The sequence below is a fragment of the Euprymna scolopes genome, chromosome 21, assembly GCF_053919585.1.
Source record: "Euprymna scolopes isolate OS-2025 chromosome 21, ASM5391958v1, whole genome shotgun sequence".
NCBI lineage: Eukaryota > Metazoa > Mollusca > Cephalopoda > Sepiida > Sepiolidae > Euprymna > Euprymna scolopes.
Window position 1 is genome coordinate 48,612,718 of NC_136502.1, and position 27,500 is coordinate 48,640,217.

Consider the following 27,500-nt stretch of genomic DNA (forward strand, 5'->3'; position numbering starts at 1 on the left):
AGCTTTTTGATGACCATAAACAATTATAAGCAATGTTATTATAGGTTTAATTGGTTATTTATTACATGTGAAGTTATTTTGAAGGATTTTCAAAATCAGACCTAAATAGCAATCCATCTGACAATAAAAAGTTTCAATAACATTAAAATTGCATTTCTGATCATAACAAAACTTATGTACTAAAAAAGTTTTTTTTACTGCATTATTTTTTACGCCGTCATATTTTGCCGCATCTTGTGCTATGCCATTTTGTTTTAGAGTTAGATTGTGCAAAATGGCCTGATTTGATTTGATGGTCTGCACACTTACTGGACTTGGAGCCTCTGGATTCTTTTTTGTTTTGTCTTAAAATGAAGTTTTCAGAAGAAAACCACAAATAAATTATCAATTAAAGTGATTTATTGAAGAAAAAAGTTCGAGAATGACTTTGGAAATTTTTAAAAAATGTTACACAATCATTTGCGAGCTGTTTGCAGAAATGTCTGGCAAGTGCAGAGCATTAGGTTTAACAACATTCAGATTTAACTGTAAATGGAGTACAACTTTTATCAGTTTAGATGTTATTAATAAGTTTAGAAGCAAAAACAATGCAGATATATTTTATATATATATATATATATATATATATATATATATATATATATATGGATTCAGTTGAGGACTGGTTTCTTCTGTGGAAAGCAACCATTTATTAAGTCGCCTGATGAGGACGTCTGGTTTTAACCAACCATTTGTCTGAAACATTAGCAAGTCCAGTGGCGTGACCATGTAAATTTGTTTATATTAATAAAAATATACCTTGCTCTTCTTTTATTGAGCTCTCTTAATAACCTCACTAAATCCATTATTTATTACTCTTAAATAACTTTTAACCTCATATATATATATATATATATATATATATATATATATATATATATATATATACTTCAGAATAAAATTATCTAAATTACTCAAAATACAGATGTGAATCATTTTGCCACACTGACATTCAGTTCGAATTTTACCATGCAATTTGGATGGGAATTTTTATATCCTTTTCATTAACTTCCCTTACTCTATGATATTTAAATACTTAAACAACTTTTAATTGTGATTTTCCATCTCTCACTGACTTTAGCAATTAAGGTGTAAACCATTATAATTATTTGCTAATATTTTCTCTTCTGAAGAGATGGTAAACATTGAAATCTTTTAGGATAAGGAGTTATAATATTTCAAATGTATTCTTTGTCTTACATAGAATAAAAATCTTTTGATTTGAAATTTAACCATTTCACGTCATAATTTTTTAATTTATTGAATGACTAAAATTTGATATGTGTGTATATATATAAGCTTGACGAATTTGATATGTGTGTATATACATAAGCCTGACGAATCCTATAGTTGGATGAAACGCAGAATATTCAGTGTAGCTTAATCGCCATATATATTTTATAAATTACTAACTAGCTCTACCTACGTATTGAACACTTTTGAAGTAAATACTTAAAGTTTACGCATAAATCTATACTTTCGTATATTAAATTTATGTGAATAAATGAAGTAGTTATATATATATATATATATATATATATATATATATATATATATATATATATATATATATATATATATATATATATTGCCTTGTGTGAGATCGCAATCATTTGTGAGTCATTCACAGAAATGGGTGGCAAGTACAGGACATTAGGTTCAATGACATTCATTTTTAATGCATATTTTATTAATTGTGTATAAATGTTGTTATCAGAAATACAGTTTTGATGTTATTTAAGATCTTTAAATAGATGACGACTTTCTGAAGACCATCATCATCATCATCATCATCATCATCATCATCATCATCATCAATAGCTTTCCAAAAGTGACGACAGAGGTTGTGGTACAATGGTATTTGGCGTTTCAACAAATGGTAGAAGAATAGAAAGCAATAACGTCAGCAGTGGTATGATTGATTTCTCCGCTGAAAGATCATCATTTGGTATTGGTAGTAGTAGGAGTTGTTGTTGTTGTTGTTGTTTTTGTGGCAATCCGTATTCTGCAATCCAGTTAGACCATGTATTCAAGGTAGGTTACAAACTGTGCTTGCCCTATCGTCTTCACATTCACATGCACCTTGCCCCCTTCGGCCAGTTCTGGTTTGCTGAAATCGACCAGACCCTGGAAGACGTCCACCTCCACATTATCCAGCTCCGTCCACTCATTGCCGGCTCGGACCATCACCTGGTAACAAAAAGAACAAAACGAATATTATTATAGGGTAACATGGGGGTGAAGTGAGCCATTGGGGTAAAATGGGTCACATATGATTATTCCTATTTTCTTCCAACTGACTAGCAAGCCTTATTTTACTTACTGCGCATGCTTAATGTAAGGTAGATAACTCTTTGGGATTATGTCCCTTTAACTGTGAACATTACATAAAATCATTTCAAAAACCAGTTGCTTTTATGGCACAAGGAATGCAGAGGCGTCCTTTTTGTACAACCATGAATCAGACGTAGTTAAAGAAGCATGGTCAGAAATCTTTGTCGTGTGACATCATCAGTAATTAAAGAGCCACTGACTATAAATGCATAACTGTGAAAAAGGGACGGCACAGAGATGAAAGAGTATGACAAGCCAAAGATTAAATATGGCAGATCCCTTTCTCCGTAGATGACAACTTGTTCATGCACACTAGCAGAAAGAAAAAGATGCCATGATTGACAACATGTGATTAAATTCATTTTTCCTTCTTTCTGTGGTGTGTATTTTAGTTTGCAAGTTGATTTTATTACGAAGGTACATGGCTACTAAAAACCTTCCCACAGCATTTGTTGGCAGCCTTAGCAGGAAATATAATGGATTTTAATGAATAAATTTTATATTTTATCAAATAAAGTCTTCGCTTTTCCCAGAGTTTGATTTTTCCATTATAGACTGCATCAGCCACTGTTTTTATGATATGACAATCGAAAATTGCATCATTATTTCTGCTCTGCACTCTGATGAAGAAGGAAGTATGACAATTCTAGTGTATGACATTCTTGGTGTGAGAATTTGATAATGACAACGTATACACTTGTCGTCTATAATATAAATCACACCTGTCTATTTAAATGTATGTATGTATGTATGTATGTATGTATGGCTAAAACTTTTGACAAATGCATCGGAACATGGTGAAACTGGTATTGTTTTAAACCTCGAATTTTCAGACAACAAATATCGAAAAATTGGCCCAAAACATTAATTCCTTCACCCTCAATGGGGCAGCTTTCTACAATGAGTGGTCGCGTTTTTCGCAGATATTTTCGAAAGTCATCCACTCTTTCCAATTGACTAGCCTTAATTTTGACGTTCGTCACTTCCGGTTTTGTGATATGCGCAACAACAAAGACGTCACAATTTTTTTTTTTTCCTCATTCGTGGTACGGGTTCAAGCCTGCCTACCACCACTTTTTTTTTTTCCTTTTCTTTTGCTCAACACACATCTCCAAATACCCGAGCAACGCCGGGCATCCAGGCTAGTTTTCAAATAAAACATTTTGTTGATTTTTATATTTTATATTGAATTGAAGAAGTTGAAAGCTACATCTACTTGGGAAAGAAAATTACGAAAGATGGAGATCTCCCCCCTGAGATAAAGAGAAGGGTAGCATTGGGATGGGCAGCTTTTGCGAAAGTGGAGAATATCATAAGAAGCCGAAAAGCAAATATGTCAATCAAAGGGAAGATCTTCAATGAATATGTACTACCTGTGATGATCTACGGTAGTGAAACATGGGCCCTGACAACTTGTAGAAGTGAAATCTTGGCAGTAGCACAAAGGAAGACGGAGAGGATAATGTTAGGCATCAGTCTACAATGCAGAAAGACAAACATCTGGATCCGCCAACAAACAAGAGTTATTGAAATCAAAACTGCCTTCAAAACATTCAAACACAGATGGGCAGGGCACATAGCCAGACAACATGACAACAAATGGTCCATCGGGACAACGGCATGGCCACCCCGTGAACATAAGAGGCCAAAAGGGAAGATCAAGAACAAGATGGAGGGACGACCTGATACAACATATGGTTCCAACATGGCAGCGGATAGCTTGAGACAGAGTTAGGACGCTAAAGTCTGGAAGAGGTTCCTCATTGAGTGATAAAACCCTTATTAAATGATTGATTGAAATTGCTGGACAATTCTAGTCTATGACATTCTTGAAGTGAAGAGGTCATATAAGTATGATTGTAAAACCCTTGTTAAAATTTTTTGGCGGGAAGCAAGATTTTTCTAAGAATTGAGTTACCAGGATGAAGTAGACCACCCTGCATTTTTACGTAGTTTTCAAATCTAGTAGGTGAGTGGTATGCAACTTAAGAGCTGCATTCACAACCAATTTCTCTGATTATATATATATATATATATATATATATATATATATATATATATATATATATATATATATATATATATATGTATACACATATATATTAAATTGTAATACAATGAATTAAAAAAAAACTCTCATTGAAATGAAATGAAGTGGTTGAGTTTCATATCAATTTAAAATTTTTAAATTCATTGAATTACAATTTAATTTATTTGCTCTATCTTGCATATCGAGCAATTCCTGTTTAGATGGGATAACTTATAGAATATTACTGCCAGTAATATTTTGTAAACCTACAATCTCACGTTTCCATAACAACTGATTGTTAAATAAAAACTATTCTGAAGTATATGCATATATATATATATATATATATATATATATATATATATATATATATATATATATATATATATATATATATATAGTCAATTTAGCTCTTAGGCATAGATCATCATATAATGATTAGATCACTCTGACTGATGTGAAAACATTTAAAAATAAAATGTTTAATTTCAACGTTATTTCACATGGTTAATGGTAGCCGAATGGATATGGTCTTTGTTAATCAAGCCAGAGATAGCCAGCAACACAAGCTATCAAATGGTGTTAATTGTGACACCCTGCACTGAAGATTCCTGAAAGGATGAAACACTAGTGTCTGTAGGTATTTAATTATTATAGTAAATGATTATGTCAGCCCCTTTAAGAAACTCGTTTCTTATCGCTGAGCACTTTCGAATTAAGTTGGTCAATTTAGTTCTTATGCATAGATCATCATATAATGATTAGATCACTGACTGACGTAAAAAATATTTTAAAGGATGAAACACTAGTGTCTGTAGGTATTTAATTAGTATAGTAAATAATTATATATGTATATATATATATATATATATATATATATATATATATATATATATATATATATATATGTATATATATATATATGAAATAAAATGGAGGTGGAAGGACCTGGATACTCAATGTTTCGCCCGATTTATGCGGGCTTCTTCAAGAGGGATGGTCATTGACGAGAGAGTCGGAGGATTGGGGCTATATATAATGATGGGGGAGAGCAGCGTGTTTTCCTTATGTAAATTAGATGTCATATATACATGTATATACATTTTTTGAGAGAAGAACTAATTAGAGTAAACTAGTGTAGTGGATTACGTCTAAAAGATAAAATATCGTAGAGATTAAAAATTGTGTTTGGAAATATAGCGGTGATAGATTAAATAAATAAAATGACACGAGATTACGAAAGAATCTTTTTTTTTTTTTTTTTTTTAAATTAGAAATAATTGAATTGGGATAAAATAGCGCAGTAACTTAAAAGATGGTATCTAAAAATAAGAATAGGAGGTGATAAAATGGAGTCTAAAAATAGATAATGATAAAATACAGTAAATAAGTAAAATAAAAATAAAATTAAGTGAAATTACGAATTTTTTTTTTTTTTTTTTTTTTTTTCGCGTTTAACCGGTGTCTAAGTTGTTTTCTTTGATAATTATTTTCGACAGAAAGGGAGCAACGTGGAAAAAACCTTTTCTTTGCTTAATTATATTGCTGGAATGGGAGATTATAGCTGACTCAATTAAACGTCGTGTGGATCTGTTATGTATGTGTTTAAGGAAAGTTGCTTTGTTAAAATCAAAATGGTGGTCGTTTTCCATGATGTGACAAAATATGGCGTTGAGCGTATTGTTTACTCTAATTAGTTCTTCTCTCAAAAAATGTATATGCTCTCCCCCATCATTATATATAGCCCCAATCCTCCGACTCTCTCGTCAATGACCATCCCTCTTGAAGAAGCCCGCATAAATCGGGCGAAACGTTGAGTATCCAGGTCCTTCCACCTCCATTTTATTTCATATCGTCGGATTTAATCCAGCTCAACAATCATATATATATATATATATATATATATATATAATTATTTTTTATATACTTCAGAATAAAATTATATAACAATCAACTGGTATGGAAACCTGTGATTATAAGTTTTACAAAATATTACTGGCAGTAATATTCTATAAGTACTATTCCACCTAAATAAGAATTCCTCAATAACAAGATAGAGCAAATAAATCAAATTTTAGTCATTCAATGAATTTAAAAATTCATGACGTGAAATGTTTGAACTTCAAATCAAACGATTTTTATTATTCTATGTAAGACAAAGAATACATTTGAAATATTATAACTCCTTATCCTATAGGATTTCGATGTCTACCATCTCTTCAGAGGAGAAAATATTAGCAAATAGTTATAATGGTTTACACCTTATTTGCTAAAGTCAGTGAGACCTGGAAAATCACAATTAAAAGATGTCTCACACACACACACACATGAATCCCTTCATTGTCGTCTGGTGATTTGCACTGATTGTAAATAGGTCCTGAACTGTCATCCAAGCTTCAGCCGCTGTCCCATCGACAAAATGTACCATCCCTCTGCCTGTTCTACAAGTACTTTAACGGTGAATGTTCCGATGAACTGCAAGTACTTGTACCCCCTCTATGTAAATACCCCTGACAAACCCGATAAGCAGTGAAATCCCACCCCTTCACTGTAGAGATTCCTAGATATAAGAGAGCCTTCTACTCCAGTAGTTTCTTCCTCAGAACTGCTAGACTTTGGAATTCCCTTCCAGGTTCCTGCTTTCCTAGCTGTACTGACATGCAGAAGTTCAAGTGTAACGTGAACCAAAATCTTGCTGCCCAATTCCCCACCTAGTACCCCTGTAGCCTGTGTCCCTAATAGTAGCCCCCTACATCAAAGCGGCAATGTGCCTTGTTTGGGGTGAAATTGTAATAAAAAAAAAGAAAAAAAAAAGATGTATAAACTTTTACTTAAAAAAGCTTTCAACATTTTTCAATGAACTTTTCTACAAAGAAAACCGTATGCATCAAATAAATATTACTTTTGTTGATAACTTTTGATAAGGATTTTTCAGACCCGTGGGTAATTCACGGCCGTTAAATTATCGACTTCTTTGATATCTCAGCATATGAACCTACTTTACTCTGCAAAGACCCTAAAACTATTACCAAACATACGATGTTCACATTTCCATATTGCCACAATAATGTTCAATCACTTTTGAAACTATCTCCTGCCTTGTTAATATTTGTGGTTGCTTGGAGAAAAATATGACAAATCATTGGTCCAATGTAAAAAAATACATGCGTATCATTCATCCTCATTATTTAAGGTATCAAAATGTCTGCCAAGGGAAGTAACTCCTTGCCCGAGAAATGCAGAGTTGTCTGCCCATGTCGTCTGGAGAGGAGTTGAAAATGATAGAATAAAAATTAGTTTAAAAATATTTTATAATGGGAGAGAGTGTTTTAAGTACCTGCCCTTACAGCATGGATCACCAAAGTTAAGCATCGGCGAGCCTGGTCAGTACTTAAAATGGATGACGAAATTTTGTATGCAGTTATCCGCTTATATCAGCACTGTTTCCAGTCATCCTGGACTTCTCCTTACCACTGGAATCAGGCAGTGCCGATTCAGAAGAGGTTGGAATTGCGCAACCCTTGCCTCACAATTACATATGCAGGCACTCTTACAGAAGGTATCCATTGTCTCTTCAAACAGAACAGAGGCCAATTAAGTGTTTGCCTGAAAAATATGAAGTTGTCTGCCTCTGTCGGTTGCAGGTGGAGTTGAAAATAGTAGAATAAAAAGCAATTTGTTTAAAAAATATTTTATTGGAGAGAGAATAGTTTAAAAAATAATTAGTTATCTTTACGATTAGTGTTTTCACTTCATTTCCGGTTGCTCCTTCGCTTTTAATTGACTTTTTTTTACTGTATCTTTTGTTTATTAAATTGTTAGATGAAAAATACAGAATAGATAAACGAAGCCCCCCCCCCCCTCATGTTAAGGAGGAGCTTTCTTAATAATAGTGTAATTATTTAGAAAAGAAATAAAAACCATATTTAACACAAGGAAGAGCCACCGGAAGTGAAGTGGAAACAGTAATTGTAAACATAACCAAATAATTTATTAGTGAGCATGATTACAATAAATAAATAGAAATAAGAAAATAATACCAACTTTGAAAGAATTAAAAATATCGGTATATATTCAAAATTGCACTTATGGCTGCAATTAAAAATAAAGAAAATACACAAAAGTCTGTATGATGTATGTATTAATCACGCAATTTGATCAAGTATTTTTTTTTATTCACTAAATAACAGTCATAATAGAATGAAAGCGAGGCCAGAAAAGGACAAACAACTCGACGACTCCATTTTTTTTTTTGATAATGTTTGGGAAGACAACATAAACGTACATGGAAAAGATCAAATGAATCGTTGATTACCTCCCCTTATTAACATGTCCAGAAAGAAATGGCTGCAATAATAAGTTATTGTTAAATAGCCTAACATTTGATTTTCTTTAGTAAAATAAACGCTGCTCAATCAATTTTTGTGATTTTTGAAATATACTGCCTTCATTCTGTGCCAAGCAGGTACACAATAAAGGGTTTTCTTTATTTTTGTTTTTCGCCATATGTACAATTCTGAATAAAAACCATATATATCTGCTGCAAATGAGTCTCCTGAACGAGTTATCAGGTACAAAATAGACTCAATATCAATAAGGGGAAACAATACAAAACCTAAAATAACTGAAATGAAATTGATCCAGTCAAGATATGTTTATATAGTTGTATCTGCAAACTAATTAACTTAGCATTATGAATTTTTGAACAGAGGTCCTCCGCATAAGGGTAAGTAATGTGGGCTATATTTAGTGCAATTTTGTTTTGTGCAAAGGAGATAAAAAAAGGAGGTGGAACTTCAATAGCCACAAAATTTGTTGTTTATGAAAAAAGAAAATTGACTTCAAGTTTAAAGGCCAATCATTATGGTTTTGCTGTGTCAGTTTTATGCTTTGAGATATCATGAAATGACAGCTGTTTTCGACCGACACAATGCATGTGTTCCACCCCCGTTGATTTCTTGAGTATCCAAGTTATGCGAAGAGGTTTCTCAGAGGAGGGTGGTAATTCCAAGGAAGTCAAGGATGCGACACACACAAAAAAAAGGGGTTGTATATCATATTACTCACTTGCCTCATCACAGGCACGTGTGCACACACACACACACACACACACACACACACACACACACACACACACACACACACACACATACATACTTATATACACATACAAATCCCCCCCCCCCGCACCTGATGGCTTCTTTCTTAACACCCCTCATCCCAGTCCAGCTCCTGTGCCATATTTGGAATTACAGTAATAGACAACACAGATTGCAAAGAAAAAAAAAAAACCTCAACATTATTAGATTTTACTTCTCATAGCAGAATTAAATCTAAACGTACATCTCCATCTCCATCTCCATAAACTTATGCATGAATTCCTTTATTTGTATAAACATTATTGGCTACATATATGCATACATGTTTCAGCTGCGATCTCGGTTTAAAATCAGTTTTGTAAGGCCCTTTTTTCATAATATCAACTCCTGAATTTAGAACGAGATCTCAGCTGAAACATATATGCACATATGTAGCCAATAATGTTTATACAAATAAAGGAATTCATAATATGATAGGCTCTACCTATCATTGAGCGCTATTTTATAAACACTGGAGTTTCATTGGATTAACATTTCAGAAACGAACACAATGTAATTATAACACAAAGTTAGGTATGTGCATATGTTTATATATTTGCACAGGATTCAATGCAAAATAAACTAACCGATAATTACGACCCTTTGAACATACTAAGCATAAGCGTAGATGATATGGATTATATTTAGTCTAATTTAATTTCATACCTTCATGAAAATTTAAATACCTGTGATCTTTGTGAAAGTTTAACAATAATAGGAATCAGACATTAATTAAAAAAATGTTCCTCAAACTTAGGTTTTTTTTTTGAGTATTTTCAAGATATATTATTTTTAATTGGAATTCATTGATATGAGTTTTATTTATTAATTTTATTTATTGCAGACTATGTTCCTCATCTTTTCTTAGTTGTTTCATAACGTTTCGGCCAATTATTCCTCTAGCCTTCATCAGGTGGAAACCGCGCCGGATAGGAACTCTGAATCTCCTAACTGCATTCTCAGCAATTACTGCCTTTCGTAGTTATTGTCGTCTCACCACGTTTTGGCCAAGTAAGCCTCTGGCTGACTTTGGGTAGGATTGAAACTGCTATCTTCAGACAATTTTTGCCTGGAACTGTAGAGATTCAACGTCTCTATCAACAACAACTATGGAAGGCAGTAATTGCTAAGGATGCAGTTAGGAGACTCGGAGTTCCTATCCGTCGCGGTTACCACCTGACGAAGGCCAGAGGAATAGTTGGCCGAAACGTTATGAAACAACTAAGAAAAGATGAGGATAATAGTCCGCAATAAATAAAATTAATATTTTGAAGTATTTTTAAAAAGTATAGTATGGCCATTATCTTCCAGTTAAAAATTCAAGTATTTCAGATTTGCATTAAATTTTATATATTATATATATACATATATATATATACATACATATACATATACATATATATATATATATATATATATATATATATATATATATATATATATATATAAAATAAAATAAAAATTACAATTAAATTTACTAAAATGATCCAAGATGGTAAAATTAAAGTATATTATAAATATTACAGAATTAATATTTAATACTTTTCAGATTAAATATGTTTTTAATGTTTTTAACTCATTTCAAACTGTTTTTTAACATGTTTTATTAACTGTTTGCTCATATATATATATATATATATATATATATATATATATATATATATATATATATATATATATATATACTGCGTGCCAGAATTATATGCATATAGATATTTTGCAAGTCATCAAAATAGCTTTCATTTGTTTATTAATATGCAATTAGCTTGGAATTTCAGATCTGCACATGTATTAGCATCGCCATATAATGAGCCAAGTTTCACTAATTTAAAAAAATAACTATCGGAGTTAGAACAAAAAATTCCATTTGAATATAATCTGACACGCAGTGTAGTTATTCGATACCAATGTGGTTTTCTTCACTCAGAGCAAAATATGTTAAGTTGACTGAGGCAAAAATTTTGAAAAAAATCTTTGGTTTTTGAATGTATAAAAAAACATCTAGAAAAACGTGCTTGAAGAATTTTTTGCTTTATTTAGTTCTACGCCACCTTAAGAGTACGACATAATCCCATTGACACACTATTTCCTATTAGATCACTGAAGTTAAGCAATGTTGAGCCCGGCCAGTATTGGATGGATGATCATTTGGGAATACCGATGCTATATGTAGGAAGACGTCAATATTTCCGGCAGTTCATCTTCCAGTTGTCTTGACCCTGACCTGCTGCTGGATCAGGCTAATTGAGATGAGAGAGTGAGGCTGGCTCTGCGCAAACCAGCTTCACTTTAAACAAACTCGCAACGTGTGCCATCCATTATCTCTAGGATGATCAAATGGTCTTTGTCTTCCCGACAAACGAAATTCATCTTAGAGGCTTGACTGAATCCCAATCTATACCCTCCTTATCAAACTTTTACAAAAAACACTCGACTAGTTACAACCACTATAAACGATTTCCCTCTCTTGCTTTCTGTGCCTAAATCTAAGAGCAGATTCCATGATCAAAGCTTCATTCCCAGGACTGCCTGCTTGTGGAACTCTGTTCTGATGTCCTGCTTCCCAGTTGACTACAACATGGTAGTCTTCAGATATAACGTAAACAAGTTCTTGTTGAGCCGTTCCCATAAATAATCAAATTCTGCCGAATTTACACCATTAACGATTACTATACTACCATCTCACATTCATTAATCCTTATCCTCGAGTGGCCTTTGGGTTTTGATAAGTGGTGACTCTCAAGCAAAAAAAAAAAGAAACTAAAGATAGAGAAAAAGAGATTTTTATATATCATTTCATTATAATTCTTCTATATGGATAGATTTTGTCATTACTTTCGATAATGTGTTTTCCCTCTACATAGCCATTGCGTATCACCATTTTTTCCCCATTTCACTCGGCAATGTTGAGGGTCCACCTTTTCTGTGGCCCATCCCAACCTCTTCCGTTTTCACATTTTCCCAGTTTCCTCTTTTTTCACTGTGGTCAACAAAATGCCCACAGTGACTCACACATTGCTCGATAGTGATAGGGACATCTTCATTGTTAAATTAGTTAGCTCGTAGGAGATGCCAAGGATTCTCCAGGAACATCACATTTCCGTTAGCTCTCTGTATTTTTCCTCCGTAGCAAGCTGTTAAGATTCGTGACTCAAGTCTATGAAGGAAGATGGATATTACCAACGAATGAAATAGTTGGCTTTCGGGCTAAGATCAGAGTGTAGTATCTGTTCTGATGCTACACTTAAATTAATTTGTTCTTAATCAATGTAGGGGAAACTCTTTTATACTAACGCAATTTTTATCTTTGCCCACTGCCAGATTGCCCCTTTTGGGGGAGCTGGTACCTCCCCCTCCATTAAAAACGACCTTGTGTCACATATTGCTCTCGCGAGGAAGCAATAAAATACTTTGTCTTTCAACTTGCGATTGACCTTTGTAGCTAATGAAGTTTACTCTTTGGCATCAAAAATTTAGAATGCTTCAGATGGTTTCTGCACATGTTTCTCTCGCATACACACAGTCATACGTATACGCATGCAGACACTAACGAACACACATACACACAGTCATACGTATACGCATGCAGACACTAACGAACACACCTACACACAGTCATACGCATACGCATGCAGACACTAACGAGCACACATACACACAGTCATACGTATACGCATGCAGACACTAACGAACACACATAAACACAGTCATACGTATACGCATGCAGACACTAACGAACACACATACACACAGTCATACGTATACGCATGCAGACACTAACGAACACACATACACACAGTCATAGGTATACGCATGCAGACACTAACGAACACACATACACACAGTCATACGTATACGCATGCAGACACTAACGAACACACATACACACAACTCATTATTTTTTTCTCGTTATCGTCTGCTCATCAAAAAACAAATGTATAAACTTATTCATTTAAAGTATTCCTAACTTTTCTCACTGAACTTTTTTTCTGGATTGAAAACAAGTGAATAGTGACGCTTATTAATACTTTTCAATCAAATCATTCAAACACTACAGTGTTTGAATATATGGTTAAGTGGCAGTTTTAGTCATTTAGAACTGCTTTAAAGCTTTACCGCTCATTCATTTTTCGACCAAATTTCAAACAATTATTACAGTTTATAGATCACTTTTTCAGCTATATTGTGAAATTTTCTTTTTCAATTTTCGTTCAGTAAAACAAAAGTTATGATAAATTTATTGGTGTTCAAAACCTTAAAAATTCGTAAGGAATTGAATGACGTTTTTTATGACTGATTTCCATAGCAACCACGCCGCTTCAGTGACTAGTGTTGCTACTAATTCACCGCTCTCGCGAAAAGAGAAGTAATAAATGAAACAAAGAGAATGAAAGCAGACGAGTGCCGTACATTGTTATTACATATGTGTATGTTATGTTTATGGGGGCAAAAAAATAAGACCGAAATTAAACAAAGAACAAGTGAATTTTCTGGAAGCCTGGAAAACATCATGGATTACAATAGAAAAATGCGAGCATGAAAAGTAATATGTTTAAGCTTAAAAATGGAAAAGAAAAGGACAAGATATTCTAGTAAAAAATATAATAAATTTATAACTTAAAATATTGCAGCATTAAGAATTTTTTGTAATTTAACATTATGTAATCAATTCTTAATACTGCAATATTTTAAGTTATGAATTTATTATATTTGTTACTAGAATATTTTGTCCTTTACTTTTCCATGTTTAAGCTTAACCATATTACTTTTCATGCTCACATTTTTCTATTGTAATCCATAATTTGTGTAACTGAGTGGAGGAGTTATGATCCAGATTTTTAGCCGTATGGATAAGTTGCAAGTTAAATTTATATACGTAACTGATCCCCACTCTAAATTTGAAATAACATTTCTTTCTTTCTTCTTCTTCTTTCCCTCAAGGATATTTACACATAATCGTCTAATAAACTAGAATCTCATTTTTTTTTTTTTTTTTTGTGTGGAGTGGGGAAATTCATCGAAGGATGTTAATCTACAAATGTACTAGAAAAGCATATTTGCTGTGACGGCTTTTTTTTTGAAGATAAAAAAAAAAAAAAAAAAAACATAACACCGTAGTAATATACAATACAAAACTTAACCGAAACGAAATCGTTTCAGTTAAGAAAGTTTGTGGTTCTTGTCCAGAATTCCTCGTTACATTGAAAAACAAAAGTAAGGAAAAATCTGTGTGAAATGCGCGTACCCGTGATGAAACGTTTTATATAATATTCTAAAAAAACACATAAAGTGATCAAGTAGTTTTATTTTTAAATAAGAAAATCGCATTTTATAAGTAGCGGAGGCGGGGTTGTCTCGCTCAACATTTTGTAAAAAAAAAAAAAAAAAAAAAAAAAAAAAAAAAAAAAATAAAATAAAATAAATAAAAAAATAAAATAAATAAATAAATAAATGGCAAGAAACAAAGGGAGATAACTACACAATAATGCATACTTCCTAGATTTCAGTTATAATATCCATGAATTTTCATTAATAGCTTAAAAATGATTTCTTTATAAAAATAAAACTACTAGATCAAGTTACGTAATTTTTGGAATATGATATTTTCATTTAGTCACGGGTACGTACATCATACAGATTTTTCTTATTTTGGCTTTTTTTTTTTTTAAATGTAAGGGGGAAATTCTGGAGAAGAACTAAAAGTTCAAAAATATTTTATTTTCACTATGCGTTTTGGTGGCTTCATTTCGATCTGCAGGTGTTTGACAATTTATTGGCTGCCATCTTGCTAGTCAAGAAAGGTCAAAAGCAGTGGCGTATCTAGGGTATGGCAGGCATGGCCCGTGCCATGGGCGCCACTCTGACATGGGCGCAAAAATTGCTTGACAAAAATTAAAATTAGTAGTTAGATATATCTAAGGTATAAATTATTAAGAAGGGGCGCACATTCAAACTTTGCCATGGGCGCCATTTTACATAGGTACGCCACTGGTCAAAAGTCATCCACGTGTTATCGAGTTCTTTTTATAATCTTATTGCATTTTTGAAAAGAGTGTTTATCTTAATAATTATAAAACTCTATGGACCGTCCTTGCTTGCTTGCTTGCTTGAATCTTGTATTATACTAAAACTCTGAATTTGTCACAGTCTCAAATGTTAACATAATGACGTCATTCTAACGAACTTTCAGACTTAACAACTAAGGCTGGAACGCTATATGTTTCGGTTTCGATTGTGGCACCCAAGTCATTTTTTTTTTTAACTTTTGGAATCACTATTATATATCGGGTACAATATAATAATCAATGGAGTATTAGCTCTATGATGATAAATACAAAATCTGCATGAATTAAAAAATATTTTACGACTGGGTCACGCCAGAAGGTGGCACTACTCTATATTAGGTACAATATGATAATCAATAGAGAATTGGCTCTATAATAATAAATACTAAATCTGCATCAATTAAAATGTCATATTTAAGTGTATCTTAAAACCGGGCAATGCCGGGCGACCTTCTATTTTTATTATTATTAGTATGTTTTAGAATTATTTTGCTTTTCCTTTTATAGTTCAATTGCTTTTGCTCGGGACTTGTTCCCTTAGCACTAAAGCCAACACGAGAAAGGCCATTTCTGAAATAGCCTTTTCTTTGTTGATTGTGGTACGATGCGGGTTCTGTGCAGTTTTAGGAGGTCCAATTTCCCAGGCTTTGTATTTCTCGCTTTGAAAATGGGTTAGTTTATTGCTAATCGCCTGAGGCGCCTCCACCGGAGAATGTCGACGGGGCGGTCCAGCCTTTTTTTTTGCAGGTCAGAATGCTTCTCCTCGGAGGAGGGGTGGTGGCGCTGACTGTTCAATCCCACTTCTCGACCCTTGTGTCACATCTCTTGCCATGGCAGAGAGATAAATATAATCATTGTTAATAGAGCAATTGCGTTATATGACGAATCATATACACCCCCCACCACGCCCTTACCCCCCCCCCCCAAAAAAAAAAAAAAGAAAAAAAAAAGCGATTGTGATGACAATTGGCTGGCATCTTTTTTTTTTTTGTTGTTTTTTGTTCTCATCTCAGAATATCAAGCGACTTGTACTGCATTTTCAAAAATCCCCTTTGCCAGTAAAAAAAAGGGGGGGGGGTCTAAACTTCTAACCCTAACCCGCTAAGAGGTTCCACATACCGGGCTGTGCTTGTTTGCCACTAGTCAAAGAAAACCCTGGCCCAACCCTCGAAGACAGAAGACCGCGAGATGCCAAAGAACCAAGTTACGCTATCTGATTACTGGAATTCTGCCACAAGTCCTAAACTGGCAGTAGGAAAGGGGAACGAGGATTCGATTCCAAAGACTGTCTGCCAAAAGCGAAGATTCCTTTGAATTCTAGTCGGCAGTTCAAGCTATTAGATTCTTGAAAAATAAATAGATCTTTTACTAAATAAATATCCGATTATGTTTACAACGGATCAATCTCAAATAAATTTCAAGATAGTAGATATAATATATAATAATGAGTTTCTTATTTCTTAATAATAACTATGTTAGGTGCATAAATTATTTTATTTCACAGTCCATGCATTAAACATATACGTGATTTTCCAGAATAACTTACAAAACAAAAAAAGGAAGCGAAAAAAATAAATGCACAACAAATAAATGTTACCAAAGGCAAGATAAGTTACTTTTCAACTTACCTGGATAAGTTTTTTGTTTTAACTTATTTAAAAGTGTTAGTTTCAAAAGCATTTTAAAGCCTGTCGAGTTAGCACAAAAAACAAAATGGTGGTCTCATAGAGCCATTGATAATCGCTCAAAAAATTCAAAATAAAACAAAATACTGATAGAAACACATATGTTGCCAATCGTATGAAAATATAATGTTCTGTCAGTATTTTGTTTGATTTTTGATTTTGGGACGATTATCAAGGCTTGATTATGGTTCGAACTTGACCAATATTTTGTTTTTCGTTTTAACACAATAAGGTCTACTACTCTTATTTTTTTAAATTAAAAACATTTTAAAATAAGTTAAAATCCCCAAACACTTATTCAGGTAGGTAGAAGAGTAACTTAGTTTGCCTTTGGTAACATTTATTTTTTGTCACACCAATTTTGTTTTTGTTTGCTCATTCTGGAAGTCAGCAAAACCATTACGGCAGAGAAGTACTGTCAACAAATGAATGAAATGTATCAGAAACTTCGACAACAACACCCAGCATTAGTCAACAGAAAAGGTCCAATTCTCCGCCACGAAAATGCTCGACCGCGTGTTGTTAAACCAACCCTGCAGAAGTTGAACGAATTGGGTTATGAAACTTTGCCTTATCCGCCATGCTCTCCAGACCTCTTACCTACTGACTACCACTTTTCAAGCATCTTGACAACTTTCTGTGTGAGAAATACTTCACAAACCTAAGCGATATCAAAAACGTTTTCAGTGACTTCACCGCCACCAGAATGCAAGATTTTTTACGTTACTGGCATAAACATACATTTTTTTTTGCATTGCCAAAAGTGGGTTGATTCTGATGGTGCTTATTTCGATCAATAAATTTTTATTTGAGCCGAGATATGTTCATTTGGATTTAAAAGTTAAAAATCACAAGCACTTTCGTGTCAACCTATATATATATATATATATATATATATATATATATATATATATATATATATATATATATATCATCCCTTTTTTAAAAGATGTCATCCCTTTTTAAAAAGATGGAATCGCCCGATCATCAGACAAGATTCAAGCAAGCAAGGAATAATGCCCGGACGGTCCATAGAGTTTTCTAGTTATATAGATACAACGGGATTGAACAGAATTTAATTTTTAAATAAATCTATTATATAGATCTCAAATGTATGTTTATATATCTCGCTAAAACTTCCAACAGACGCGTCGGAACGGGACGAAATGGGTATCATTTTAAACCTAGATCTTTCGGATGACAAATATAAAAAAAATTGGCTCAAAACATTAATTCCTTCACCCTCAACTGTGCTATTTCGCCGACATTTTCGCAAGTCATCGTCTCTTTTAAATTGACTAGCCTTAATTTTAACGCTTGTGACTTCCGGTTTCGCCATGGACGCATCAGCTAAGACGTCACGTTTTTTTTTACACCTTCTTTTCCTCTTTTGCGTTATGGGTTCGAGCCTGCCTGCCTGCCTACTACAACATTTTTTTTAACACCTCTCCCCACCCGGGATGCCTAATGTTGTTTTGACCCCCCGCCGCTACTACCACTTTTTTTTTTATATATATTGCGTATATATATATTGTGTAATAAATTGCGAACAGACGGGCTTACCTGACAAACGCTCGAGGTGTGCACTCTGTAAAGCGGGCACGTCCAAAGAAAAATGGCAAGATGGCGGGCCGGTTAATATTGCCAAGTAATCACGCAAAATCTCGTGTTCTCTCGCACACACGAGAGTTCAGCTTAGCATAAAAACGGGTCATTGTGAGCAAGAAGGGAGAAGGAAAAACGTAGTCAAGACAAAGACGACGCTTCTGACGACTAAGAAGAAAAAGAGCAAGAAGTAGAAGAGGAAGAAGAGAACGATACATGAGAAGACGAGGTGTGTGCGGTTTTGAGTAAATCGAAACAGACAGAAAAAAAAAAACTCTGATTACAAGCTATCTCGGCTTTGGTATGGAGAAATTTGACATCAGATTAATTCCGGAATTCGATGGCTCCCCCACTGGTCCCTCGGTGGTCGAATGGCTGGAAAAGGCTGAGCGCGTTTGCCGGTTGTGCAAGATTAAAGACCCAGCTATGGTTATCCCATTGAGACTCACTAAAGGGGCTTATGCCGTGTACCAGCAGCTAGGGGAGGATCCGACCATGGAGCAGATTACACAAGCGCTATACGGGGCATTTGGTACAGACCCTTTTGTCGTCTGGAGGCAGTTTTCCGAACGCCGACTTGGGCCGGGGGAGACAGTGGATGTCTACATGGCCGACTTGAAAAAGCTTGCCACTCCCTTCGGCGGTGCAAGTGATCGCATATTGGCATGCGCCTTTTTGTCGGGACTTCCGGATGAGGCAAGTCGACTGCTGCGAGCATCAATAAGACTCACTGAGATTGGATTGGAGGAGTTATTGGCGAGAGCACGAAACATCCTGAAAGACGATCGAGAACTAGTCTCCGCAGCTGTTGACACTCTGGACTCGCCAACGAAGGGTCTACGATGCTATACCTGTGGTGGCCCCAACCACTTTTCCAGAGACTGCAAAAGCGGTACAAGGCGCACCCCTAAGTATGGAGCACGACAAGTAATACGGTGTCACCAATGCAATAAGCCAGGCCACATAGCGCGGAATTGTCCAGGAAACGGGCAAGGGGAGGACGCCGCAGCACTAGCACCCTCCCCAACGCGGCATTGAACAAAGCGCTGCCTGCAGTAACAGTTCAAGTTGATGGATGTGAACGTTCAGCGCTGGTTGACACCGGCTGTACCCAAACCCTTCTTCGAAAGGAATATTGCGCCACATGGAAGAAACGAAGGATCCCTGTACTTACTGTCGGCCAAGGCTCATTGGTGTGTTGTGGGGTCAGCGTTGTTCATATCAGCATTGGCAATGGCTCTCCGGTTGCTGTGACGGTGTTAGTGGTCGATGGGGAGCTGCTCGGATATGACCTTCTCCTTGGAATGGACGCTATCACACAGCTGGGCGGAATTACTGTGAACGGCGCCGGTGATGTGAGCTTCTCTCGACCAAACAAACAAATGTGTGCAGCAATCACTCTCGATGAGCCCGACTTCCATGCAGAATACGATAAGGGCACAAACACTTGGACAGCGTCCTGGAAATGGGCAGGCGACCAGCCACCAGTGTCATTGCGGAATCGACTTACAGAGTATCCCCCTCCTGCGTGGCTTAGGGGGCAGTACGAGGCAGAACTTCAAGTGTGGCTGGATAATGGCTGGTTAGTTCCATACCCAGAGGATGAGCTCGGGCCCCTGCGGGGGCTAATTCCCCTGATGGCTGTCAGACAAGAGAACAAGCAGAAAGTTCGACCTGTTCTTGATTACCGGGAACTTAATGAATACGTTGACCCACACACTGCGGGGGCTGATGTCTGTGCTCATAAACTACGGGAGTGGCGGCGGCAGGGTGCGGAAGCAGCCATACTGGACTTGCGAAGAGCGTACTTGCAAATACGTGTTGAGAAATCGCTGTGGCCGTTCCAGACGGTGGTGATTAAAGGAACTCGCTATTGCTTGACCAGGCTAGGATTCGGCCTGAATGTAGCCCCTAACATCATGAGAGCAATCATGCAGGCGATCCGGCGTCAAGATGAAGCGGTGCAACATGCGACATCGTCGTATATAGACAACATTTTTGTCAATGAGAGCCTCCTGTCTGCCCAGGCGGTCAAAGAACACTTCGAGCACTTCGGATTGTCGTGCAAGGAGCCGGAGCGGCTACAGGACGGGGCGAAAGTGCTCAGACTGCAGGTGAGCGGAAGTGCAGATGGCCTTCAATGGGGAAGGAGTGGTGAAATCCCGGAAATCCCATCTACCATCACACGTCGGAGCACGTTTTCCATTTGCGGAAAATTGGTGGGTCACTTCCCTGTGTGTGGGTGGCTCCGAGTGGCTGTAGCGGCCATAAAGCGACGGGCAACTTCTATGTCAACTGAATGGGACGATGAGGTGCATGATCCTGCCCTGCGAAGCATGCTGGTGGAAGTTGTGGCCAGAGTGACCAATGATGACCCTGTACGGGAGAGCTGGTGCGTCGATGGGAGTGAATTTACAGTTTGGGTAAACGCCAGCTCACTTGCCCTTGGCGTTGCTCTGGCGGTCGACGGAAGGATAATAGAAGATGCCTGCTGGCTTCGGCCGGAGAATGACGCCAAGCATATAAACCTAGCTGAACTCGATGCTACACTGAAAGGAGTCAATCTAGCGCTTCAGTGGCAGGCTAGAATCCTTCACATCATCACGGATTCCACGTGTGTGCATCGGTGGATGACCAATGCCTTGAACGGAAAAGCACGTCTGACAACGAAGGCGTCGGCCGAAATGTTGATCCGGAGGCGGCTTGCTACCCTAACCGAAACCACTAAGGAATACGACTTGGTCATAGATGTGACACTGGTGCAGTCCTGTTTGAATCAGGCGGATCGTCTGACCAGAGTGCCACGCCGTTGGCTAGACCTGCCAAAAGAAGTGAACGAGTCAGCACCTGTAAATTGCGCTGCAGTGGGACATAGACTCAGCCCGGAGCATATTAATGATGTCCATTGCCAAAGCGAGCACCCCGGTGTAAACCGAACGCTTTACTTCGCCAGATTTGTTGACCCCTCTGTGTCTCGGAGGGCTGTGAAATCTGTTGTGGGAAGCTGCAACACCTGCCGATCGATCGACCCAGCACCTGTCCGGTGGAAGAAGGGAATACTCAGTGTGAAGCGTAATTGGGATAGGATTGCGATGGACATAACGCACTACAACGGGAGGCTTTTTGTGACGCTTATCGACTGTGGACCATCTAGGTTTTCATTGTGGCGGCCCCTTCGCCGGCAGGACGCGGCTGCCATTATCCATGAGTTGGAAGGTGTGTTCCTCGAACGTGGCCCTCCTTCTGAGATACTCACCGACAATGGCCCCGCTTTTGTTAGTGAGCCGTTTAAACAGTTTGCAGATGGCTGGGGTGTCCATCTGCGTTTTCGGTGTGCCCATGTTCCCAGTGGAAACGGGATTATTGAGCGCAATCACAGAACTGTTAAGACAATCGCAGCGCGGAAGGGGTGTACGGTACCTGAAGCAGTCTATTGGTACAACGTCACCCCTAAGGACGATGTTTCACCCTCCACCGCGCCAGCCAACGCGCTACATACATACCGTGTCAGGGTGAGAGGTTTGGAGAGCAGCTCACTACCCGAATCGGAGCCACCACAAAAGATCATAAAAGAGGGAGATGTCGTCTGGGTTAAAAAACCCCGAGGCCAGTGCACGACTCGCTACGGAACCGGTCATGTCACTGAAGTGATCAGCCCGCAGGCGGTGCGAGTTGATGGAGTACCTCGTCATATTAAAGACTTAAGATCAGTATTCCAAACGCAGCTGCCACTTGACGAAGATAGTGAAATTGAATCCGTGACCAGCGACCCATCATTCTGGTTCATGACGGCTTCAACGCACAGCGACACTGAGAGTGGTAGCCTTCAAAGTACTGACCCTCCTGCTGATGATGAAGACCCGGACAGTGATACTGCGATGCTCAGCTTTAGGTTCGCCGACCTTCGTGTCACGGAAGACAGCGCAGACGATGATGAAGCCCCGAATCCCCCTCTCCGAAGAAGCACTCGAAGAAAAAGGCCACCGCCTCCCTGCTCTTTCTGTGATAATGAGATCAAGGGGGGAGTGTGTAATAAATTGCGAACAGACGGGCTTACCTGACAAACGCTCGAGGTGTGCACTCTGTAAAGCGGGCACGTCCAAAGAAAAATGGCAAGATGGCGGCGGCCGGTTAATATTGCGAAGTAATCACGCAAAATCTCGTGTTCTCTCGCACACACGAGAGTTCAGCTTAGCATAAAAACGGGTCACTGTGAGCAAGAAGGGAGAAGGAAAAACGTAGTCAAGACAAAGACGACGCTTCTGACGACTAAGAAGAAAAAGAGCAAGAAGTAGAAGAGGAAGAAGAGAACGATACATGAGAAGACGAGGTGTGTGCGGTTTTGAGTAAATCGAAACAGACAGAAAAAAAAAACTCTGATTACAATATATATATATATATATATATATATATATATATATATATATATATGGATACTAGTGTTAAGATGATTAATCGGAATCGGGAATCGAAAAAATCAGAGTTTTTTTGTGTATCGGTATCGGAATCGGAAAAATCTTTAGCCTACTTTCTGATGCCAAAACCGATTCCTTGCATTATCTTTTTTTTTTTAATTCTATTTTGGTTTAAGAAACATCTTCCACCTTATGTAGTAATAATAAGATAATAAATATTTATTGATTAATCTTCCAGTAAGACTAAAATCTCTAGATCACCCCCTCACAAGTGTGCTTTTACATTTGAGAAAATAGAGGCAAATTTAATTTTGTGTTTTTATAGTAATCGGGACAAAATAACACTTTTATAGTAAATATTTAGAGATTTATAAAAAATCGAAATCAGGAATTTAGTACGAAATCAGTAATTGTATCAGAATCGGGAAAAATATTGGAATCGTCCCATCACTAATAGATACTTTATATATATATATATATATATATATATATATATATATATATAAACTATGTTAATCGCTTTATTGTATATTAGTAAAATATTAATATTTCACTAAATATATGTAACAAAAAAGATAAACATTGTTTAATCAAATGACTGCTTTAAGGTTAATTATTTCCAAAAATTTTATTCAAATTTATGCGATATTCACAAAGTTATGACATTTTATTCTTTATCATGGAATTTCCATTGTCCATCGCTTTATTGCAGGTCTCTAAAAATGTTGTGTTAGGGCAAAAATACAATGTCTAATCATGAAAACTTCACTTTTTATTACATTTTCTGTTAAAGAACAATAAACAAAAGCACATCCGAGGTGTTAAGCCTCAAATAAATGAATTATTTATCGCCATATCCACCATTTTTGGAAATAACTTTAAACAACCTTTATCCACAGAAGTCAATTGTTTGATCTGAAAAAGAGTTATGGTTCTGGCAACATCAACTACTTCCCTCCGCAGGGCATCCTTTGAAGTAAATTGCTCTCCTCCCTCATAAACACCCCTTTTCAATATTGATCAGAGATGTTCAATGAGGTTAAGATCCAGAGAACACGGTGGCTAGCTCATGAGGGTTTCTCCAAAGAAGCCTATAGATTCAAGGAAGGCTGCAGTCGCCCTAGCAGAATGGGATGGTGCATTATCATCTGAAAGCGACGTGACAATGGTAGGTTATCTAGCCAAGGTGACAAATGTTTATCCAAAAAGGCCGTGTATGCATTGCTGGTAAGTTTTACATCCCCTGGAACTCAGAATGGTCCAACCAACTTATCCCCAATGATTCCTGCCCAAAACCTGATGCCTTCACCTCCTTGTTGGCGATGAACTCTGTAAGGGATTGAAGTTCTGTTCGAGTTCCAAACGTTGGCCCATCCATTCGGACTGTCAAGAGTAGCAGGAAAAAAAAGGACATGTTGGAAATCCATTTTTATGTAATTCTGTGCCCAAGCCATTTGTGTTTCTCTATGCTGATTGCTCAATGGAGGTCTTGGAATAGTTTTGATGTCCCTTGCCATCTCATTCAACACATTACATCGAGCCTGCCTGGGTGTTGGAGCGATTCCAGCTCTTGCAAAAATGGAAGCACTGGTGCTGTTTGGGTTTCGGTTGACGTCCCTACGAATTTTCCGAATATCATGATGTGAAAGGTTTCTTTCTGGGATTTGGTGTTGGGGTTGTTCACGAATGAAGCCAAAGTTCTTGGATCCCTTTCCAGCTATATAACTAAATCTTTGATGAACAATCCTTCTGCATGTCCAGCAAAAATCCTTTCTTTTTCGATAACCGTGAATCGCCCCTTTTTTGGCATTTTAAAAGACCTGCAATAAAATGATAAATTACTTGATAATAAATAAAATGTCATAACTTCGTGAATATCGCATGGATTTGAATAAAATTTTGGGAAATAACTAATCTTGAAACAGTCATTTGATGATACAATTTTCATTTTTTTGTGACGTATATTTAGTGAAATATTGATATTTTACTAATCTGCAATAAAGCGATTGACGTAGTTTATATACATATATATTATTTAATGAAATATGCCATATATATATATATATATATATATATATATATATATATATATATATAGAGAGAGAGAGAGAGAGAGAGAGAGAGAGAGAGAGAGAGAATGTGTGCGGTGTTAAAAAAACATAGAGAAATGACGTGTTCAGTAAAAATTTCAATTTTGATCCATTTTGCACTGACTCTCATTTTGAACCCCGCCATCTTCTACTGTTAATAAGTACTTGTAAAAATATTAATCTCTGGGGTTACGATTTATGTAAGAACTAAATAAATATTGGAACAGGATTACGCGCGGTAAAACATGGTACCCCTCAGATGAGACATATGTAAACACGAACTAGGGTCTCAAACAGTCCCGCCCTTAGAGCTAAGGCTCCTCCCAATCTATAATACAAGGTCTTAACTAAAAGACGAATTTCTCTAAAAAAAATTAGAATATTCCATTTTTATTTGAATCAGCAAATATTTCAACATTTACTCGATCTAATATATACAGATTTTGGTTGTTTTACGGCATATCAACCCTTTTCATGTTATTTAATGCCAAATCCAGTTATTTTGTAAACAGCTTTTTTTATGCTTCAAGTTCTTTATAGCTTTAAATATTTATTTGTATAGTTTGGTTTGGTTGTTTTACGGCATATCAACCCTTTTCATGTTATTTAATGCCAAATCCAGTTATTTTGGAAACAGTTTTTTTATGCTTCAACTTCTTTATATCTTTAAATATTTATTTGTATAGTTTGGTTTGGTTGTTTTACGGCATATCAACCCTTTTCATGTTATTTAATGCCAAATCCAGTTATTTTGGAAACAGTTTTTTTATGCTTCAACTTCTTTATATCTTTAAATATTTATTTGTATAGTTTGGTTTGGTTGTTTTACGGCATATCAACCCTTTTCATGTTATTTAATGCCAAATCCAGTTATTTTGGAAACAGTTTTTTTATGCTTCAACTTCTTTATATCTTTAAATATTTATTTGTATAGTTTGGTTTGGTTGTTTTACGGCATATCAACCCTTTTCATGTTATTTAATGCCAAATCCAGTTATTTTGGAAACAGTTTTTTTATGCTTCAACTTCTTTATATCTTTAAATATTTATTTGTATAGTTTGGTTTGGTTGTTTTACGGCATATCAACCCTTTTCAGTGTATTTAATACTGAATCCAGTTATTTTGTAAATAGTATTCATGTTGCATCCAGTTATTTTGTAGGTTTTTATTGTTAAAGCTTTTTGTATTTTCAATCATTAGTTTGTAGTGTTTGGTTTAGTTGTTTTATAGTGGATTTTATCGTTTTTGTTCCCTGCCCTGCAGAACATGAATGAGCTTTGCAATGGGAGAGGGAAAAGGGTTACAGTATTAGTGTTTGGTACATTTTAAGTTAGGAAACCCGTCAGGAAATGGGGGAGATAGAAAGAGAAAGGGGAAATGGGAAGAAGGAAAAGGGGGAAAAGGTGGGTTGTTGTTTTGGGTTTTGGTTTTGCAGAACATAATTAAGTTTTGCAAAATGAAGTAGAAAAACAAAAAGCATCAAGGTTAAGTGCATTTCGTCTCAGGAAGCCAATATCTTCCGACAGCCTGATCTGGTAGCACCAGTGTCAGATTTTTAAAGTTGGAACTTTAAAAAAAAAAACAACAACTCTTTTTCGCCCCCAAACAAGGCATACTTGGAACGTAAGGGGCTACTATCTGGGATTATGTCTAATTGAGAACTGTAGGGAGTTGAGCAGCTAGATGTCTGTTCATATTATATTTAAACTTCTTCAATTTAGTACAGTCAGAGAAGCAGGAAACAGGGAATTCCAAAGTCTAGCAGTTCTAGGGAAGAAAACTAATATTTATTAATATATATATAATTATATAATTAATCTATAATATAAATCTCACCTGTCTGTTTAAATGTATGTATGTATGTATGTATGTATGTATGTATGTATGTATGTATGTATGTATGTATGTCTGCCTAAAACTTCCGACAGAGGCGACGGATTTTCATGAGATCAGTAGCATTTTGAAACTCGACGTCTCGGACGACAAATATAAAAAAAATTGGCTAAAAACATTACTTTCTTCATCCTCAACTGGACAATTTTCTACAAGGAGGGGTCAATTTTTTTGTGAGCCATTGTAACGTTCCGAACTTCTGGTAT

The 27,500-nt window shown here is 36.2% G+C and overlaps 1 protein-coding gene across 1 annotated transcript in view; it reads right to left on the minus strand.

The window, feature by feature from the left end:
* Positions 1 to 27,500, minus strand: part of LOC145242250 (uncharacterized) — an 84,613-nt gene that overhangs the window by 769 nt on the left and 56,344 nt on the right. Inside the window, exon 3 of the mRNA XM_080105261.1 lies at positions 1 to 2,229. This exon is cut by the window's left edge and continues 769 nt beyond it. Within this exon, the coding sequence (XP_079961387.1) occupies positions 2,056 to 2,229 (174 nt within the window). The 3' untranslated portion in view covers positions 1 to 2,055. The remainder of the gene's footprint in view (positions 2,230 to 27,500) is intronic.